Source organism: Chelonia mydas, chromosome 3 (assembly GCF_015237465.2).
Source record: "Chelonia mydas isolate rCheMyd1 chromosome 3, rCheMyd1.pri.v2, whole genome shotgun sequence".
Taxonomy (NCBI): domain Eukaryota; kingdom Metazoa; phylum Chordata; order Testudines; family Cheloniidae; genus Chelonia; species Chelonia mydas.
Genome location: NC_057851.1, coordinates 130464844 through 130487072, shown reverse-complemented (window position 1 = coordinate 130487072; position 22229 = coordinate 130464844). Strand labels below are relative to the sequence as shown.

Genomic DNA, 22229 nt, shown 5'->3' with positions numbered 1-22229 from the left:
TAAACAAAAACCCTCAATCAACAAAATGCATGTTTTTGTTTCAGGAACAGACACTAAAAGAGAAGCGGGATGCATGGTCCCTTCAAGTTATTCCAGTGACCTAATTGAAAACATCAGTCAAGGAGAATTAATATACCCTGAAATCTGTATGCTAGAATTAAACTTGCTCTCAGCTGGCAACCCAAGTCTAGATGTACTTGCCCATGTTTTCCAGAGCTTCTTGAAAGTCATCAGGCAGAAGGAGAAAAATGCCACTTTCCTTATGCAACAGGTAGAAGATGAATGTGATTAACAAAACAGAACTTGTATAGTATATTAATAGGAAACTGATGAAAATATTGTGCAAGAGAACCATGAAAATATTCAAGTATATACTCTTGCATCCTATCAATTTTTTTATATTGGAATATTTAATACAAACTGAAATGTTTTTATGTGACTGAAGTTACAAATTAGTGACATGTAGAGTTACGTTACCAGATGGTATATTTTAAACGATGCACTGAAAGTTGTTTTACTTGTCTGGATTTTGAGTTCAGGTTTGCAAAGCCTTGTTATGCCTATGACTGTTTATAGTCGCTGTGGATAGTGTTTTGCAGCTGATCAGCATATTTTAAAAAATGTTACAGCATCAGGCCAGTGTTGGCATCATGTTGGACCCAGGATATTAGAGTGACAGGATGGGTGAGGTAATACTTTTTATTATTATTTTTTTTTAATTGGATCAGTTTCTTTTGGTGAAAGAGATGAGTGTTTGAGAGAGCTCTTCTTCAGGTGTGTGTCACTTGAAAGTTTATTTTTCTCATCAACAGAAGTGAGTCCAATAAAAGATATTACCTCACTCATCTTATCTCTCTAGCATAAGGCCAAACACTTGTGTATCCAGGAGCAATAACTCTCTGTCCTCCATTCTGGCGACCTGTTTTTTCCCCTCCACCCTTTTACTAGCACCATACAGTCCACAGGAATCATTACAGCCCCAGAGCTAATGTAATCCGTGTGCATGATCCAATTAAATAGAGACTGACTTGTTAAAGACAAACCTATACCCCACATATGGCATAAGACCTTCACGGTCTATGAATACATGCCTGTGATCTCCTGAAAGTCCTGCGCATTCTAAATATTTCTGAAGCATTTTGTTCTCTTATTTTGTTCCCATAGAGTTTTTTGTAGAAACTAGCATGCTCAAGTTAATTGTGGAAGGACTGTGTATCATTTGTTGATTCTGGGCAACTTAGAAGACAAACTGGAATTTAAAATAAGAAATTCAGAGGAAATTTTTTGTTTAGCCTTCTGTGTCAGAGGAACACCAATAATAAATTCTTTATCTCTATCTCCATGAAGGGGAAAATGTGGCAAGTACTAAAAATCTTCTGTTAAATCTGTCATTCATATAATCATTTGCCTATATGAAAACAGGGAATCTTTAGAATAAAATATTAGATATTCTTTACAGTTGAAATTAAAAGCATTAACTACCTGGGCACTAGTGATCTGGAACTGGTCCAACTGATGCCCTCTGTATCAGGAAACCTTCAGTGTCTGCGCACCGAATTGGCATGGCATATATGGATTCAAGTTGTTTTTGCAAACTTACTGTAATGTGTTTGGCTCTCCCCACCTCCTCCCCACCACCACACACACCTCTTTATAAACCTTCCTATACAGACAAACCTGAGCCAGACAGCCACGCTCTTGAAAACAAACACATTTCTAAAACTACTAAATAACTTTCTATTGGCTGGCAGACTCACTCACTCCATCTCTTATCTACACCCTGCTATTAGTCCTATCTTCTTTTTTGAAAGCCTTTGATTTCCCTGGTGAAGTGTCTTAGGGCAATCTTCTGGTTGATCATTGGCCTGAGATGAAACAGCAGTGTGTTATACAGAGACAGGGTCGTTTAGCGAATGGGGCTCTGATCTAAGAGTCATGAGATTTGTGTATTATTCTTGGCTTGGCTGCTGATGTGCTGTGTGACAAGGTAACTCACGGCACTTCTCTGTTCCTGTTTCCCCTGCCATACTTCGTCCATCTCATGTATTTAGATGGAAAAAATTTTGGGACAGGGATTGTCTTACTATGCGTTTATGCAATACCAAGCATAGTTGCAGCTTCTAAGAGCTATAGTAATATAATTATAATTATCTCCCAGAATACTTCGATGTTCAGACAATTGAGATTAATGATAAAAAATACCAGATTAATCTGATTTAGGATGAGATCCTCATGACTTTTTTTTTTTTTTTAAATATGCTTTTGTGACTTTTTGGTACAAATATAAACAATTCCCTTGATAAATGATAGTAATGTAACTCTTGTGGTAGTTTTACCTGTATGGACTTTACCTGGTAATTTTTATGACTAAGTTAATAATCCATCTAGTGGTCTTTTCATATTGTATTGCCTATGATGATTGGGGCTTAATTATGACATCAAAAAAGGGGAAACGCTATATTTTAATACAATTTAATGTATTCAAAATATAAATAACTTTTGGGGATAGCCTTAGAACCCAAATCATCCTATGACCCTTGAGGAAAGAAGGTTTTTGATTGTATGTTTATTAATTAGTCACTTTTTTCTCTAAGGATGCATTTAAATAAATCCCATTCCTGAAGACTCAAAAGCCCCCAAAAAATATATATAATTTGATTTTTTTAGAAAGTGACAAGAATACTTTTTCCAAATCTAGCACAATGTTGACTTTAGGAAGAAGAAAAGGAATACAAATCTGTTGGACTAATCAGTTTAGTGATTATGTACAAAAACTGTTTGGGACAGGATTATGAAGAATGCAATTTTTTTTTTTACTAGAAGTGAAAGTGAGTTTGCTTTAAATGTTAAAACACTGTTTCACCTTTACTTGACCTATGAGAATGTGTAATTTGCTTATCTGTACAGTACATTACTGTAGGCCAGTACTTAATCAATTTCTGGTGATTCAGAAAAGATGACATAGGTTCCTGCAATGTAGTCTGTAAGAACAATGAGTTCTTGAGTAGTTGCCAGACTGGCAGTGGCTCAATAATTGATGCTTTAATCACCTTGATCCCAAAGGCTGTCTCATCATCAGAAGCATCTGAACTAGTCAGAATCTTGCAAGCAAGGTCAGTAGTTTTTTTGATAGAACAAATACTAAAAATCATGATTAGATCACTAGCAACATTTTATTTGGCAAAATCAGTTGTGAATATATTGGAATATTTAAAACAAATTCTGTGGAGTTTTGCTCTTTAAACTGATGTGAATTGTTCAGATAGCTAACTTTAAAGTTTTCTCTTGCAGGGAGCTGTAAAAAGTCTTTTGGGAGGATTCCTAAACATCTTGACACAGAAGGACTCCAGTTTTCATGGTGGGTTTTAATGCTGTTTACTCTTCTTTTTTAAAAATAAATACATTATACTAATTCCAGCATTTTTATTTATGTGTATGTTATACAGTTACAAGTATATATGCTCAAACTTTCAGCCCACAACTATTATTAATGAACATGCAGAATTGGCAAGCACATCCATGGGCACATGGAAATATCCACACTTACGTGTACAATCCAAGTATGCTTGCATTTTATACTTTTATGTACAGAAGTGTGTTGGGTTTTTTGGTTTTGGTGTTTGGGGAGTGATTGGAGTCTGCATAATGCCAAACAGGTGTGCATGCAGATTTGAAAGGTTGTCTGAACACCTGGACAGAAGAGATTAGGGTTAATTTAGTGTTTCTATTTCGTAGATGACAGTGCAGCTTCTTCAACAGAAAATTACCTTATTACTTCTATAATACATTTTAGAATCAATTTATTTGTTTTTAAATGTTTAAAAGTGAAATTAGCATTCACAGAAATTTCAGCTTGATATTAGAGGATCAAGTCCTCAGGAGATACAGCCATGGCAGTGTAAGCCTCCTCATAATAGGCCATTTATGTAGGGATACCTTTTGAGGTGCGAGTATCTCTGTATACCCAAGCAACCTGTGATTTCTTACCTAAGATTTCCATACAAATTAATTGTGGTGATGTGTGTATTGCACGTAATTTAAACCATCGAATAAATGTCTAGTAGCAATGATTTTTGATTGCTACAAACCCAACCTAGAAGTGACCAGATTTGTGTCTTAGTAACAGACAGCTCCCATTTCACTATTTTTTTTAAATTTTTTAATTAAAGGAGAAAGCTTTTTTTTTGCCAGAAGTGCCTATTCTAATTTAGTAAATGAGGTAGATGAAATTATTTGTATTCATTACATCTGATTTTTGTCACAGAAATGGTAGAATGATATGATTTCATCTGATTGTAAGGTTGTATATAAAAAACTCAAAATTTGGTACTCTCTCCTTTTAGGCATTTGTGTGAATAGTTACTTAATATACTGAACATAAGTAGTAGCCCACTGCCTAGAAACATTTTTCATAATGTAGTGAACTATGGTCCTATTCGATGTATTCTGTTCCTTGCCTTTGGCACAGATTTGCTGTGACATTGGGTGAGATGCTTAACTCCTCTGTCTGATGTTCCCATTTTAGCAACTGGAAATATCTGCCCCATATAAGAGCTGTAAGGCTATATTCATTAATATTCTTAACTTGAGATTCTTAATGGAGGACATGTCACAAAATATGTCAGTTCTAATGTTTTCAGTCAGTTTATTCTGCCTCGTTTTAATGTCGTCCAAAAGCAAGTTATGGCGGCAGTATAGACTATGATATTGTATATGAAAAATGTTTTTTATTTAAACAAATTTTGATACCTTTTTATCATCTATGTAGCATGCCAGATAGTGCTGGTAGAGCTTCTAGTGTCTTTGATGAGCTCAAGGACATGTGCAGAAGAGCTAACCCTTCTCTTGAGGATATTTTTAGAGGAAGCACCTTGTACAGTAAGTATACTACAGATCAGAAAATTCCTTAATGCAACAAAGAGTGGGACTGAACAAATTGACTGGCATATCAATATATGCATTTGTTTCAGGTAGTTTTAAGAAAAAGACCTGGAAAATAGTAACCTGTTATAATGTTACTGGTTAGAATGTATATAACTGCCATTTACACTGCGTAAACACTAGTTAGTAGAAAAATAGATTAATTTTGCTTGGCACAATAAAATGTGGGGGAAGAAGTAGGAGAGAAGCGATGGTGAGGTATAGATATAAACTTTTTTGATGGAGGCCCTTGAGCATTCATTCTTCAAGTGCAAGGAAAAGACTGGGCTTTGGGGTGGGGAGAAGGATGGTGAGAGGAGGGATAATATATTGAAGGTCCTTCCTGTTAATTGCATCATGGGCAAAAAGCCTTCCAGTTTCCTAGAAATTACCATTTTTTTGTGAACAGGAAGTACTTTCAAAGTTAACTAAACAATATTTGAGCCTATTGCTTGTTGTGGCCATTTTGCTGAACTGCAATCTGTAGTTTTGTACAGGAGACTTTGAATATCCTTCCATTCAGTCTGTTCCATGTTGGAAGAATAACTTCATGGTATAGGCATTTTATTTAAATAGTAACCAACAAAGCAAGAAGACACACAGTGGCCAAAATGTTTCAAAAGTAGCATGAGATTTTTTTGGGTGTCTAACTTGAGAAACGTTGGCCGTAATCTTCAGAAATGTTGGGAGCCTGCAACTCAATTTGAAATTAGTGCTCAGCACCTCTAAATTAGGCTAAGGTATCTTAAGTTGGGCATGCAAAATCAGAGGCCGCTTCTGAAAATGTGGATCTGAGTCTTTCTATGTAAGCTGTGTATTATGCCTTAGCATTGGCTATATAGTGTTAACATAATTTGATTCTGGTTATTTTTCTTGTTTGTTTCTCTTAGGAGATACTACTTAAAGGTATCTTGAAGATAGTGGAGACGAATATCTATATGAGTCCATTACAATATCTCTCCTTCCCCTTGCTAAAGAGCCCAAATTTAAATAGCAGTTCTTCACAAAAATCGATTAGTGCACTCAACAGCAAGACCATAGGACTATTAAAAAGAGCAAAGTTTTCACAAAATAAGAAGGAAGCAGATGGTGAGAATTTGACTCACCAGCTTCTTTCTTCTTGGCATGTAGCCCCAATCCACTTGCCTTTGGTGGGGCAAAACTGTTGGCCGCACATGTCTGAGGGCTTTAGTGTCTCATTGTGGTTTCATGTGGAATGTGTTCAAGAAACAGAAAGTCCCACAGAAAAAGGGAAGAAGATGAAGAAAAGAAGTAAGACACTAATTGTGCGAGAGAGCAGTTTTGGTGGCACAGGTAAGTTTTTTATATTATTACTGAACTTATAAAGCTGAGGGATTTCAGATGTTTCAACTAGACATACACAATAATAGCTTTGAACTGAACAGAAAGCTGTAATTCAATATTAGCTGCTCTGTACTGTTACAGTTAATGTATGGCACCCAAGAGTGAACTTGCCCTTATATTTTTTTGGGGACCAATAAGATGTGGTAAAATGATCTCCCACTTCCAGCTTTAACTTGAAAACAGTTAAAAGTTCAACTGTTTTTTAAATATTTTCAGTTACCCTTAAGTGTCCATAAGAGAAGATATTACTGATTTCAGAAGTCTCATAGTGGGTTTTCCCCCACTTTTATTCACTTGCTCTCTCAGCATTACTGATTATTGTTCTCATTGAATTAGAAGCCAGAGATGATAAAATACCTATTGTGCCATCATAGCCTATATTAAGGAAATGAAAGTATTCTGACTTTCAGTTGGAGATTCTCTAGAGAAGTGTGCTTCTGTCTCTTGAGTTCATTTTGGTCCTTTATTTGAAAAGTTGATGAAGTTGTAGAGTGTTTTGTTTTTAAGTGGGAGCTGATAATGCTGATTATAATTCGTGTTACAAAATAGTTTCAAACCCTTATTCAAGCAAGTAATTTCTCTGAATTAAATAAGACTACATATTTGAGGAAAGGACTGCTGCTGCAAGCAGGGTCAACCCTGAAACCTTTTGCTTTCACATGGTTCTACAGCTTTTCAAAAATTTCACCATCTGGACAAACATTTAGTCAAACTGTAGTCAGTGAGGGAGGGAAAAAATAAGTTCTAACCACAAATCCTTTTTACCCAAGGTTACAGTAAAAAGTATGCCTGTTCCCATTTGAGTACTTGTGCCTTTGCTCAGTGGTAAAGGGAAAATATTTAACAAATTCTGTCCATAAAACATTCTAAGTATTTATTGATGCACACTAAGGCTCCTGTCCAACAAAGCCCTTAAACTGATTAACTATAAGCATGCAAGCAGTTCTGTTGACTTCAGTGGAACTCCTCATGTGCTTAAGTGCTTTGCTGGGTCAGGGCCTAAAACACAAGAGAATTGTGCCTGTATATAATTATAGTAGCTGCACAGTTGGCTCTGTGAAAAGATGCTGATTCAAAGAACAGGCAGACTTATTGCCTCCAGAGTTTTCTTTTCCTCTTAAACTAAAGTGGAAAATTTAAATGCATGACACTGGAGATAACTTCTAGAGCAGTGGTGGGCAGCCCGCAGGCCGCCCATGGCCCATTAGGGTAATCCGCTGGAAGGCTGCGAGACAGTTTGTTTACTCTGACCGTCCACAGGCACGGCCACCCGCAGCTCCCAGTGGCTGTGGTTTGCCGTTCCCGGCCAATGGGAGCTGCGGAAAGTGGCATGGGCCACAGGGACGTGTTGGCTGCTGGTTCCCGCAGCTCCCGTTGGCCAGGAACGGTGAACCTCGTCCACTGGGATCTGCGGGGGGCCGTGCCTGCGGATGGTCAATGTAAACAAACTGTCTCGCAGCCTGCCAGCGGAGTACCCTGATGGGCTGCAGGTTGCCCACAACTTTTCTAGAGTGTGCTTTACATCAACAATGTAAGATAGACCTAACCAAGGAAGACCTAGGTCTCCAATGGTGAAACTACAACATAATGCTTATACTAGTCAATTCACCTTTAAAGAAGCTTCTTACGATATATAAGCTGCTTTTTTTGCACTTTGTGGACCATAAACAAATGTTGTTATGGTATGGTTAATTGTAAATGCTATATATGCTATTTTATTTAATAATTATTTAATAAATATCTATTTTATTTTTCTAGAAGAAAGCAAATCTGTACGAATGGAGTACCTTAACTTGGGGGACAAACTTGTTGAAGATGGCTGCATTCATATAATTTCATTGGGTTCCAAAGCATTGATGATACAAGTCTGGGCTGATCTGAACACTGGAGCTTTCATATTTCGGTACTGTGTGTTTGTTAGCCCCAAAATAGGAAGAATTGTAAATTGCATAATGTATGACATCTTATGCAAGCTGACCTGGAGTAGTAGCATGGAGTCAGCCCCAGCATAGAAGACAAAGCTATGGTCTGTAGATTATTGCTTACTTAAACAGAAAGATCATTGACATTGTGCCTTAAATTTATGGCACAGTGCTTTACAAACCTAAAGAAACAGTCCCTGTGTACAGGCTTTGGCTCCAGCCTTTCATCTTTGTCCAGGTAGACATGATCCTATGCCTGTGCAGAGCAAGTTGTAAGAGATGTAAGACAAATAAGAGCTCATAAAGGACAGCAGCTGAGGGATGAAGGAATTAAGAAGGAAGGAGGGAAGTTGCTTGGATAGGTAGATGGAGGAAGAGAATGCAATTGATCCCTAAGAATAGGGAAGCTGTTCCAAGAATAGGAGGCAGCATGACAGAAGAAGAGAGGAAGTAAGGTGAGAGGCTTATCAAAATGGAATAGAAAATGTTGTCTTTTCTGGGGAAATTGCTGAATTGTTCTAACCTTGGATCCAGACAACTCTAGGATATGCTGATAATTACAATCCTCCTGGTCAGGCCAACTTTGGGTCTAACTTAAAATTCTTATCTGCTGGTTGGTGTCCATCATAATGTGTAAATTTGTGGACATTAACCAGCAGACTGGTGTTTTTAATGAAGTTACAACTAACTGCAATGTGGCCCCCCTTTTTAGCACTTAGCAGCAGCTAATAAACATTCTGCTCTTTTTTTTTTTTTTTTTTTAATACAAACAACTTTACTTGGACCCTGAGTCTGGCACCTTCTATAGGCACCCAAATAACAATGTTAGGTGCCTTTCAAAGAGAAAAAGGGTTGTCTGGTTAGGAGATTGGACTGGAAACTGGGAAATCTGGCTTCTGTTCCTGGTTCTGCTATAGATTTTCTGCAAAACCTTGGGCTAGTTGCCTATCCTTATTTCACAGATGAGCTTAATTCTTACCTACCTCAAAGATATTGTGGGGCCAAATTGGCTAAGGTTTGAGATTCTTGGATACTGTGCTGGTGAGTGTTAAAGGAAAGCTATATAAATTAAAAAATACATGCTGATTTGAGCACCCAAATGTTGAATCTTTCATCTAAATTTGAAAATTGAACTCCCCATGACTGGGTTACCTGCTAATGCAGGGTTGGTTCCTGGAGGTGTGACTGTCTCTGCTGTCTCTGTTCGTTCATAGGAAACAAAAGTATGTGTTTCCTATGCCATGTTTTTCATTTGGCTTTGTAAAAATGTAAATGCATTTTTAGTTATGACAGTTTCACACAGCCTTATATGGACGGTAGCAGAAGCAGTGGGTGTTGATGGTGGGTTTGCCCTCAAACTTTCTAAAGGATGAAGTAGCTCTTAAAGGGGCCTCTAGATAGAAATGATTTGCAAGAAAGGTATTTGCGTTTCTGAAAACATAAGTAAAGTGCTATGCCAGTAGCACCAAATTTTATAGGCTACCACTAACATTTAAGAATTGAGGTGGTGGTGCTGTTGTTCTGTCTATTTATACTACATCTGTGGTGTAGTCTCCTTTATATTTCTGTTGCTGGTACTGTAACAAAGTGCAACTTCATTTAAGCTGCTCTGGTGATAAATATTTACTCAGGTTTTAAATTTGCGTGATCTTTCTTTTCTGTAGCAAAAATGTTGCAACTAATTCTGTATGCATTACATCTTTTAGAATGAATTTTTAATAAATATTTCAGCATTCAGTCAGTTCTTTGTAAGATAACATTTTCAGAAATTTTAATTGGTTTAGGCTGTCCACTACCCTGAGCATTGTCTCCTGGCAAAATTTTAAAGTCCTGATCAGTTGAAACAGTGCATTAGTCAGCATCAGTCATTTTTAACAATCATATCTGCTGTTTTTTCAAATTGCTTCTATTCCATGGGTGAAAAACCCATGATCTGATTTAATACTTAGCATTTGTATAGTGGGTTTAATCTTTTAAGCTGTCTACAAACATAATTTTACACCCCCATAAAGTAGGTAATGAGACAATTCCATGGACTTTTAGAACAGGTTATATCCAAGTGCTTCATTAACTTTTTAAAATTTAGTAATCCTTACAACACCCCAGTGAAGTAAGGGAGTATTATTCTTAATTTATATCTAGGGAAATTCAGGCAGAGAGGAGGTAAGTGACTTTCCCCAGGCTACAAGGTCAGGAGTTCCTGACTCATACTTAGGTGCTCAGCCCACAAGATCACAGCTCTCTATATTTAGAATGTCTATAATTTTAATAGAATCATATAATATTAAGGTTGGAAGAGACCTCAGGAGGTCATCTAGTCCAATCCCCTGTTGAAAGCAGGACCAACACCAACTAAATCATCCCAGCCAGGGCTTTGTCAAGCCGGGCCTTAAAAACCTCTAAGGATGGAGATTCCAACACCTCCCTAGGTAACCCATTCCAGTGCTTCACCACCCTTCTAGTGAAATAGTGTTTCCTAATATCCAACCTAGACCTCCCCCACTGCAACTTGAGACCATTGCTTCTTGTTTGGTCATCTGCCACCACTGAGAACAGCCTAGCTCCATCCTCTTCGGAGCCCCCCTTCAGGTAGTTGAAGGTTGCTATCAAATCCCCCCTCACTCTTCTCTTCTGCAGACTAAATAACCCCAGTTCCCTCAGACTCTCCTCATAAATCATGTGCCCCAGCCCCCTAATCATTTTCATTGCCCTCTGCTGGACTCTCTCTTTAAATGAAAGTTAAAAAGTATTTTAGAATAAAACTGATCTTAGACCCAGTTAGAAATGCAGGTTTAGAAATATAAATAAAAGTTGATATCCATAACTCTCTTTACCTGTTTCTTTCTTTGCTATTTTCATAGTATGTGTATGGATCCAAATGATGAAATGAAAGCTGGCCTGCTAGCACAGGCTGAATCACCAGAGAACATTTTCCTTATAGGCAAGTGGCAGCATTTGGCAATAACATACTTGCAACAGCCAGAAGGCAAGAAGAATATCCACGGAGAACTGTCCCTATGGGTCTCTGGTCAGAGGTAAAGTACACTTCAGAAAATTCAAGCTGTAACTAAATCTTTAAGGAGCCAGCTAGTGGAAACAGACTAATTCCTTAAGGTTTTCCTGGTGAAGAGAGAGAGGTCACTGAGCTAAGGTTCATAGAGGGGACAGTGTTGAGACTCAATTCTTGGGGTGGGAAAAGAGGGTCATTTTACATAGTGAGTTTTCATCTGCTTTCAGAGTCCATATTCAGCCTCAGGCCCATGCCCCATACATGACCAATTACCCTCACTGTGATTTTGTACTGGTTCTCCTCCCCCAGGTCAGGAACCAGCAGAATAGGCAGGACACTACAGGAATTCAGACTGGGGTCAGAAAGGGTACTTGTGTGGAGCTAGTAGCCGGTATCATTTCCAAGGCGCAAGCTGGCAACCAGCATAAAGAAGACAGTTGATCTGTGGAAGGGAAAGAGGACTTGCTTTTTTGTGTTTTTGGTGCCTTGCTGAGAAGGAAGGCATGTTTATGGGAGGGTTGGGAGGACAGGGCACTCATTTTTTTGAGAATGAGCTGGAGAGGGAGGAGCAGAAGGAAAGCGTTGAATGTCAGAGAATTATCTTCTGCTCTTAATGTGTAGATCCTGGAGGATGTGTAGATTCTGTGTTTGAAGTATTAATATGTGGTCGGTATGCTGCCTTCTAAAATATGATATACTACAAAGAATTGTGAATTCCTTCCTTCCTTAAAAAAAAATAAATTTCTTTTAGAATCTGTTTAGCAGGCAAGTGACTTGGGAAATCTTCGTTCCTGTGTTAAAATATTAAAATTGTTCCACCAGTTGCACAGTATTATTTAGAATTACAAATCCAATTTCAGATTAACTAGTTAGTTGTCTGTGTACAACTGCTGTTTGCTTTAGTGAGAGGTTTTTTTGGCAAGGGTGCGGAGTTAATTCTATGCACCTCATAATTCTGTTGTGTCCCTCAAGCCATAACAGCAGTTTGCTAATAATTGACAAGGAAGTGAAACTAATAGTCTCTAGGTTCACTATCTAAACTGAGTGAAATGCAAACAGTAAGTAGTATAAATGGTTAAATGCATTATAAATATATTCTTAAAGCTTTTGTAGTAATCTAAGAAGCTAATATGGTTAATTTTATATCTTGACAGTGTATCTTTTAATATTAAAAACGAACACAATCCTGGAAAGTTAATCAAATTTACTGTACTTTGAATAAGTTTTTCAAGAACTTTGCAATATTTAAACTCTGCTTTTTTTATTTATATTTTAGGAAACGTGAGATCAGTTTAGATTACACTCTACCAAGAAAAACAAGTTTATCTGACAGCAATAAAACATTTTGTATGGTTGGTCATTGCGCATCATCCCAAGAAGAACTGCTACAATTGGCTGGGAAATGGGATCTGGGAAATCTGCTTCTCTTTAATGGTACTTATATTTTTTGCTTTTAAATAGATACATATAACTTTCCATTTAACTTGCATATTTTGAATGTAAAGATCGTGTAAATATGAGCTAAACAAACTTTTTAACATGCAAATTTACTACAGTAAAAAATAAAGGTTCTACTAAATACTAAAGAGATCTCTGAATTCAGTGTTGCTTGCATATGAATGATTGTAAACAGTGTGAAGATAGATTTTTATTTTTCTGTTTAGGTGCAAAGATTGGTCCAGAGGAAGCATTCTACTTATACGCCTGTGGGCCAGACTTTACCTCTATAATGCCTTGTAAATATGGCAAAGCAATGACTGACTACTCCAAATATATAAGTAAAGACATTCTACAGTGTGAACAAATTAAGGAACTCTTTATGAAAAAGAAAGAAGTGGACACTGGACCTTTAACTGTGAGTTTTTGGTCCAAGTTAAAGCCTGAGTCTTAAACTCTTAGCAGTGCATTAACAAATTGGGGCCTTAAATTACATTGGCACAGAAATGCTGGTCTGTACAAGAGATTTTATTTGTAGTTCTGTTTGTTTTGTGTTCTTTCATTTGAGGCCCTCTCCTCTCCAAAAATGGGAGTTTCCCTGAGGCCTGATTGACTTCAGTGAGAACTCAGTGGAAAGGATTCCCATTGATTTCAATGGACGTTGAGTTGGGCACCTTGTTAGCAAGTAGCAGATGACTTTTGCCCCCTCCATCATTCATCAAGATTATTTTGTCTTCACTTGCTGTTCTGTTAATTGTTAACATGAAGCTTACAGGTAGAGGCATGCACAACGGGAGGACAAGCAGGGGCATGGGCTTCCATAAAAACCTCCATGTGTCCCTGCAGCCTGGGGAGGGAGGAAGCAGCAGGGCTGCTGGCTGAGCTCCTCCTCTGCTCACTCCTACAGCTACTGCTTCTTCTTCCCTGCTGCTGGAGTCCCATTTGTTGCCTCTGCCTCCACCCCATGATTCACCTCAGTGGGTGATCTGCAAAGCAGGCAGCAGGGCTGGGACTCCAGCATCAGGGAAGGAGAAGTAGCAACTGTAGGGCGGGGGAGGAGGAGCACAGTTGGCAGCCAGCAGCCCTGCTGCTTCTTCTGTCCCCAGGCTGCAGGGGCACAGAGTGTCGCTATCTCCTCACTGCTGGGTGTCCCCGCCAGAGGCGTCCCAAGAAATCTGACAGAGTGCCAGGCATGGGTGCAGGGGTGTTCACGTGAACCTTTTGTTTGTGTGTTTTTAACATGCCTCTCCAAAAACAGTCACATTTAAATTCCTGCATGCATCCCTGCTTACAGGTATTAGAGAGACTTATGAATGGGCTGGAGGGGAGAGGAGATGGAACAGTAGTGTAGGTGGAATGCCTAATGAACCAGAGTGACACAACTTTTATTATCTTATTTTGCTTCACAGTTAAGGAAGACCTAAACATTTAAATAGCAAAATGTTCAGAGAAATATAGTTGTCTGTTCATGAGTGAGTTGATTTTTAAGACTTGCAGAGGGAAAAAATGAGTAATTTTTCAAATGAAACCATAGCCTGTTTTTTTTTTTTTAACCCCGTGCAAGCTGCTTCTGTACTCTTTAGCCCTGTCTAGAGTTGAGGGGTGAATTATTTCTTTTATGATAGAAGGTGAATTTTGCTCTAATTTCATTACCTTTTCACCTCATCTAATGAGGCTTCTGAAGTAGCCTCCTGTGTATTAGGCATCATCCTTAAGAATGTTGGTATGTGAGCAGATTAGAAGACCGGAGAACAAAGAGTTGAAGGTGAAAATTGTGTTATAGCAAACCTTTTTACTTGAAAGGAGCACCTGTATTCTTCACTATGAAGCACTGTTAAAATTTTCCTTTTCCATTTGGAAAAAAAAGTGAAGCTTGTTTATCCCTTCCACCAGTAAATAACCTTTTTTTATTTTTTTTTAAATGTACAATACTTCTAAAAGTTTTGGGGGAAAGGTGGAGGGGAAATCTCAGATAGTGACTGCTTTCAGAAAAGGTATACTTGTGGCACTTTAGAGACTAACCAATTTATTTGAGCATCAGCTTTCATGAGCTACAGCTCACCTGTAGCTCATGAAAGCTGATGCTCAAATAAATTGGTTAGTCTCTGAGGTGCCACAAGTACTCCTTTTCTTTTTGCGGATACAGACTAACACGGCTGCTACTCTGAAACCTGACTGTTTTCAGAAATCTAGCTTTCAAATATCCTGACTAAAGCCTGGGAACCACATTGTGTCTCAGCCTCTCAAATGTATATTTAGAAAGATATTTTGAGAGAGGAGTAGAAACAAGTTTATTGAAGTTATTGTTTTGTATTTCCTAGGCCATAAGCTTATTCTGTATTCTTTAAGGCAAAGTAAGAACTGAGTAGAAACTGGAACTTTCTTAAATGTATGTTTCAGGAAAGTCTCGCTGTTGTCTATACCACTTGCTGCCCTGCTCAGTACACCATCTATGAACCAGTTATTAGACTGAAAAGTCAAGTGAAAACTATGCCCTCTCAGAGACCTTTCAGTTCAAAAGAAGTTCAGAGCAATTTATTGGATCCTCATCACCTGAAAATGCTTCAGCCTGTTGAATATAAAACTCTTCAGGGCATACTGCATGAGATTGGAGGAACAGGTGCATTTGTCTTTCTCTTTGCTAGGGTAAGAGTTTCAAACGTTAAAATTTTCCCCCTCAGTCTAGCACATCTATTGTGGTTTTAAGACTCAGCTCTTCTGTTAGAATTTTGAAATGCAGTATTCACTTATTTTTTAAAAATTATGCCTTTGACATTATGGAAAATGTAGCTTGTAACATAACCAACCAATGCAATGTGGTTATTGTGCATCTTAAAAGAAACAGGAAGCTGTTGTAACAGCCCGTGATTATATCCTGCAAGTTCCTGTGCAAATTAAACTTAAAAATATTGTAAGTATAACTTGTATGATTGTACATTGCATCTGACTTTATGGAGGTATTAGCCTCTAAAATATCAAGATATGGCTTGCATTTAAAATATTTTGGAGTTTATATAATGAAAACGTAACTTTTGTTTAATCTTTTCATTAACCTGCGCCATTATGTTTCTTCAAAAGCCATCCTTATTCACATATAAATATTTGAATTCATGTGTTGGTTACAAACTGCTGTTCCAAAAAAAAATTGTTTTGAAATACAGTGGACCTATTCATAGGAGTTCTATCTTTTTAGCACAAAGACTGTGTGTTTATAGTGCATGTAATAAGTATGGGACCAAATTCACCTATTTTGTGCACTGTGCACATCTGACAAAATGGTGCAAATTAGATTTAATGAATCTAAATGTGTTTAAAACTTAAAGGATGCTATCCTGGGTGTGGGGAGGGGCACAAGCAGTTTATAGAGCTTGCTTACTTTTGGGGTAAGCTCTAAATAAATTTAAAAATAGTTTAACAAAGGTCTCATCAAAACTAAATCCCTTACTCAGAATGATAATCTTAATCTTTTTTTTTTTTTTTAATGAAACAAATCAAGGCAGGTTGATTTTTTGCATCTTTTGTCTGTCCACATATTGGATCATAGCAGATGCAGGGGCTAAAGTGGAGTCCTTGTACTTGGAATGTCTGGTTTCCCAAAGTTTATTAATGTGATTCCAAGACTCATTTACACAGTCCATCAAATTATCTTACTGATAAGTCATATCAATTTGCATGGGAATGAGGCTCTCTGGTGTTCAGGCAAAGTCTGCAATGGAAATTATTCCTATTAATTTTTACTATGTTACTTAAGTTTTACATAACTACACATTCTACCATACACAATGTTCACACCACTGAAGCATGATTTTAGAGCTGTCAAACAGCACAGATGTTGTAAATGCAGCATTGTTACATGTACACAACAGCAGAGTAGGATCTGAATGTGTACAAAGTCAGTTGAGCCTTCCTTCTCATACATCTCTGACTTAATTCAAATGTTATGGGTTGTCTGTCGTAGGGTTCAGGACTGCATTCCCATTGTTTACTGCTTCAATACTTGTACTGTCTGTTTACTAGCTTTATCCAGCAGCACAGCTGCCTCTACCTCTGTGCTATGTGTAATAGAGTTTTAACACTGGAGCAGACTGTTATTGTGACAGGCAGTCCGCTGTGTTCTAGATCTCCAGGAGCCATAAATGAAGGTGCTTTTATAGCATTTAGGAAGCATCTCTTCCTGTTTTTATAAAATACTCACCCTCACTGAGCAGTTGCTGCACATGTGATTTCCCAGAATGATAGGGAGCTGTTTACACTTTTCTGCTCTAGTTTTATTTTTTGGAGCATCTTTTTTTCACTCCAGTGATCTTTGTCATGGGTCTCGGACTTGTTGGAAGATCTTCATTAACTCCATTAGGAATCCTGTGTTTTTAGATAGAATAATGGAGTATTATTTCTGTATAGATATGAGACCCTAACTGAGCCTTAAGACAAATTGTAGCCTGGAGTCATGTAATTAATACCTTCTATAGAATATCTATAAATCTGTTCATTACACTAGCTCTATCAAAGATGTTTGTCACTTGAATTATTAAAACTGGCTTATTTTTAGGTTATTGATATCAGCAACTGTGAAGAGACTCAAGCTTTAGCGCTACAAGTTATACTCTCATTAACAAAATACAATCAACAGAGAATACAAGAGATGGAAAACTGTAATGGATATTCCATGATCCATCAGGTGTTGATCAAACCCAAGTGTATTGTTGGATTTCACATTTTGAAGGTATAGTGCTGTTAAAAATGTTTGTATAGTTTTAATTTGGACTATATTGTTGTTTGGAAGATCCTCTATGCTCTTAGTCCTAGATTTGAAGCCCTACTTGGGATGCAGATTTTTGGTTTGGAGCCTGTCCAGTGCAGGAACAATTGCTCTCAATCCAGAAACTGAGAGGATGGGTGAAATGAGAGAATGTTACAGAAACCACTTGGGTTTGAGGGGAAAGAAACAACTGCAAATATAATTTTCTATAATTGTCCCCCACTTGGCAAAGTTATTTTAAGATGACGAGCTAAACAGAAGATCAACTTTAGAAACCTACAGGTGAAATCTTAAATCGGAAGTGGAAGCTAAAAATATTATTTCAGAGGGGACTGAACTGACACTGTTCACTTTATGCTCTCACAGTAGATGCTGTAGGATGTTTTGGGAAGAGTTTGAATAAATCTTGAAAGCAAAAACTGTTATCTATGTAATCCCTTATATGTAGATTTAATAAATCCAGTAATCCTGGTAGCATTTCTTTTGGAACACCTGCTCTAGGATGGAAATGTTTTTGATCTACTTTGCAGGCATAGGAATTCCTGACAAGAGTATTTGATGGATGTAAGGCATACGAACATTACTTAAAAATTTTGTGTTATACCTGGGAAGAAAACTGCAGGGTTCTCCGGGAACCACAGGAATAGGTGTCCTTTGGCGGAGACCATCCCCATGACTGCCTTTGAATCTTTCAGAGCTCCATTTTTGCTTGAGAGAGTTTATTTGAAATGGGCATATAATGTATGTGTGCATTGTCCTATTGAGAAGGTAGACTACAATCCTTAAATTCTATAGACATGTTTTCTGAAGTTGGTCTATAGCTAAGGCTTTTAAAAGTGATTAGTCTTTGGATGGCCAATTTGAGACCCCTAAGAGAGACCTGATTTTTCAGAAGGTGCTGTACACCAATCTTCTGAGGATCAGGCCCCTCCTAAAGTGTATCAAATTGGGCACCTAAACTCACTAATCACTTCTGGAAAGTAGGCCTGGTAAGCCATAAAAAGCTCTCTGGGCTTTCTGATTACTAAAATGCCTTTTTAAGAGGAAAAAAAAGATGAGGGGTTTCTATAAATTTCATAGAATCCTAGAAATGTAAGACTGGGAGGTCTAGTCCACCTCTAATTCAGTGACACAGGATTAAGTATACCTATAAGAACGGCCATACTGGGTCAGACCAATGGTTCATCTAGTCCAGTGTCCTGTCTTCCAACAGTGGCCAATGCCAGGTGCCCCAGAGGGAATGAACAGAACAGGTAATCATCAAGTGATCCATCCCGTCACCTACTCCCAGCATCTGGCAAACAGAGGCTATGGACACCATCCCTACTTTTGTTGGCTAATGCCCATGGATGGATCTATCCTTCATAAATTTATCTAGTTGTTTTTAGAACACTGTTATAGTCTTGGCCTGCACAGCATCCTCTGGCAAAGAGTTCCACAGGTTGACTGTGCACTGCGTGAAGAAATACCTCCTTTTGTTTGTTTTTAAACCTGCTGCCTATATGTTGCATCATAATTCTAGAAAAGATGCAGATAAGGATGGCCTGGAAAAAACTCTTAAAATATGGATGGATGCAATTGTGGTCTTCAGTACTCCAATCAAAACCTCAAGTCCTTTTTGTTTTTCTGTTTTAAGACACTTCTTGAAGGATGCTGCAGTGATGAGATTCTTAATATAAATGAGAGCGGACAATTCATGCTTGATGCAGATTCCATTGCAGTAATACAAGATATTAAATTGCTAGAAGAGTTGCTGCTTGATTGGAAGATCTGGTCTAAAGCACAGGTATTTACCTTCTTTATACAGATAAATAAAATGGATTCCTATCTAAGAAAAGTACAGTACTTCCTTTTTGTCATCATCCTTACTTAGTTTGAAATGGCTCTCTACATACTAGTTTGGCGATTTGAACTGCTACCAAAATAGTCTGTACCCAGAATAAACCTAAATATAGCACAGATCTTCATGATTGCTTTCAGTGTTATAGCAAGGGTATAATAGCAAATCCTTCAATTTTGTTATACATTTTTAGAGAGAGAAGGGTGGCGAGGTTATCTTTTATTCGACCAGCTTCTAATGGCAAGAGAGACAAGCTTTCAAGCTTACATAGAGCTCTTCAGGTGACCTGAAAGAGAGAACCTCACCCACCCTGTCTCTCCAATACTCTGGGACTAATATGGCTACAACAATACTGCATACAATGATAATTTTTTGATGTTTTTCATTAACTTTGCAGAACTTGGTATAGATGTTAAAGGAATCTCAAATTTTAAGGATTAAAAACTAAACTATGCCCCTTAACATGCTTCTTCTAGGTCAGAGTTTGGAAGAAAATTTTAATTTTCCTCTTCCTTCTGTGCATGCAAACTCTGGTAAAAAGCATCTTGATTCAGTTAACGCTTCATATTATCGTCTTAATCTGTTGAAAGTAGGATAGCATAGCCTATAAAATAGAGAGATAGGGAGATAGAACTGTTACTATATTTGCTGCTGCTTGTTTTATACTATTTGTTTTTGTTTTTTTCAGCAAGGTGTTTGGGAAACTCTTCTAGCAGCTCTGGAAATCCTTATCAGAGCTAACCATCACGAACAGATGTTTAACATCAAACAACTGTTGAAAGCTCGAGTGGTGCATCACTTCCTGCTAACATGTCAGGTTCTGCAGGTACTTTTAATCTTATCTATTATTTTGTGCTTGGAAAATAATTCAGTTTAAACTAAAAACAAAGTGCACCTCATTCTTCAATGTTTTTAGTTTTACTTTTCTAAGTGTCCCCATAAAGATTAGTCCTTCCCCCTTCTTACCCTCTAGCAGGCATTATAAAGTAGTGGTATTTTCACCAGAACACATTAGTTGTAGATGCGTCGGTGGTTGATGCAAGATCCTCTAGTACCCCCAATGGCTGAGTGTAATGCCACCATTCCTGCCAACCTCAGGAGCAAGGGATGTGGACTCCTATTCTTATACCCCAGAACATTGCCACTGGAATGCTAAGATGGTCCTTCTATGTCAGTGGCTTTCAAACTTTTTTTCCTGGGGATCCAGTTGAAGAAAATTGTTGATGCCCACGACCCAAAAGAGCTGGGGATGAGGGGTTTGGGCTGTGGGAGGGGCTCAGGGCTGGGGCAGAGGGTTGGGGTGAGGGCTGCGGGGTGGCACTGGGAATGAGGGGTTCAGGGTGTGGGAGGGGGCTCTGGGCTAGAGCAGAGGGTTGGGATGCGGGGAGGGGGTCAGAGCTCTTGGCTGGGGGTGCAGGTTCTGGGGTGGAGCTGGGAATGAGGGGGTTGGGGTGTAGGAAGGGTTCCAGGTTTGGGGGGGCTCAGGGCTGGGGCAGGGGGCTGGGGCACAGGGTTGGGGTGCGGACTTGCCTCTGGTGGCTCCCAGTCAGTGGTGCAGCAGCAGGCTTCCCACCTGTCCTGGCACCATGGACCATGCTGCACCCTGGAAGTGGTCACCAGCAGGTCTGGCTCCTAGGCGGAGGTGCGCGACTCTCGCCTGCAGGCACCGCGCCCCTAGTTCCCATTGGCTGGTTTCCAGCCAATGGGAGTGCGGAGCCAGTGCTCGGGGCAGGAGCAGGGTGCAGAGCCTGGTGGGGGGGCCCCCCCCTCCGACCTAGGAGCCGGACCCACTGCTGGCCGCTTCTAGGGTGCAGTGCAGTGTCGGAAAAGGTAGCCACTACCCTGTCTTAGCTGGGCAGCACTGCCGATGGGACTTTTAACTTCCCGGTTGGTGGTGCTGACCAGAGCAATGCGACCCAGTGCCTTACATGCCATGACCCAGTAGTGGGTCACAACCCATGGTTTGAAAAACACTGTTCTGTGTAATGTCAAGTATGTATTAGATCTTCCATATTGAATATCTGTCTAGCTTTACTCTCAAATCACTGTTAATGAAAAGCACAGGTAGTGCTAGTGTTTTTGTAATCAGCCCTTATAAGTTTTCAAAATGTGGTTTAAACTTTATTTAATGCATAACCATCCGTCACTTTTATGATTTCCTAAGAAAACACAACGCTACAAATTATTATAGCATATCCTTGAAGGGGTATGACTATAATATACCTCTTTAAAATATACCTCTATGATTCTCATTCCATTTGAATAAAGAAATATGGATTTTTTTAAATGGCTTGACTTGTTTTCATAATCTGAAGTCAAATATTGCCACAAAACAGGAGTACCTTTCTTTTAACTGTAGTTGCATGCCTCTTAAGAGCACTAATTAGAACATGACATGAAGCTAGATGATTTATTCCTTACAGACGTTCTATTTTATCTAATCCCATTTTTCCTTTACCATACTCTTCTTAATTACCTTCTCCAAAAACACATGCCCAGTATTTACCTTATACTTCTTTATATTGCTTTCTTTAGTCACTTTTTCCTAGTGATTTCATGTGTCTGTTAAAAGAAAAGGAGTACTTGTGGCACCTTAGAGACTAGCAAATTTATTTGAGCATAAGCTTTTGTGAGCTACCGCTCACTTCATCGGATCCACTGCATGCACCCGATGAAGTGAGCTGTAGCTCACGAAAGCTTATGCTCAAATAAATTGGTTAGTCTCTAAGGTGCCACAAGTCCTCCTGTTCTTTTTGCGGATACAGACTAATGTGGCTGCTACTCTGAAACATGTGTCTGTTGTCACTTCTGTTGCAGCTGTTCATAACCTCCTAGTTTATCTTTTTTTTTCTTAGATCATGTTCGCGAGTTGAAGCCGATTATGTAAGGCACTGCTCACTCTTCTTTACATACTTTTCAATATCTTTGATTCACATCAATTCCTCCCCTGTTAGAGAGAATTACCTCAAACTCTCT

The 22229-nt window shown here is 38.6% G+C and overlaps 1 protein-coding gene across 4 annotated transcripts in view; it reads left to right on the top strand.

The window, feature by feature from the left end:
* LYST (lysosomal trafficking regulator) overlaps window positions 1-22229 on the top strand; it is a 169026-nt gene that overhangs the window by 67816 nt on the left and 78981 nt on the right. For all 4 annotated transcript variants that reach the window (XM_037895287.2, XM_037895289.2, XM_037895288.2 and 1 more), the window contains exons 9-20: window positions 45-271; window positions 3292-3358; window positions 4769-4878; window positions 5811-6234; window positions 8044-8188; window positions 11069-11242; window positions 12494-12651; window positions 12882-13072; window positions 15055-15300; window positions 17204-17377; window positions 19050-19199; window positions 19942-20079. In XM_037895287.2, the coding sequence (XP_037751215.1) occupies window positions 45-271; window positions 3292-3358; window positions 4769-4878; window positions 5811-6234; window positions 8044-8188; window positions 11069-11242; window positions 12494-12651; window positions 12882-13072; window positions 15055-15300; window positions 17204-17377; window positions 19050-19199; window positions 19942-20079 (2204 nt within the window). The remainder of the gene's footprint in view (window positions 1-44; window positions 272-3291; window positions 3359-4768; window positions 4879-5810; window positions 6235-8043; window positions 8189-11068; window positions 11243-12493; window positions 12652-12881; window positions 13073-15054; window positions 15301-17203; window positions 17378-19049; window positions 19200-19941; window positions 20080-22229) is intronic.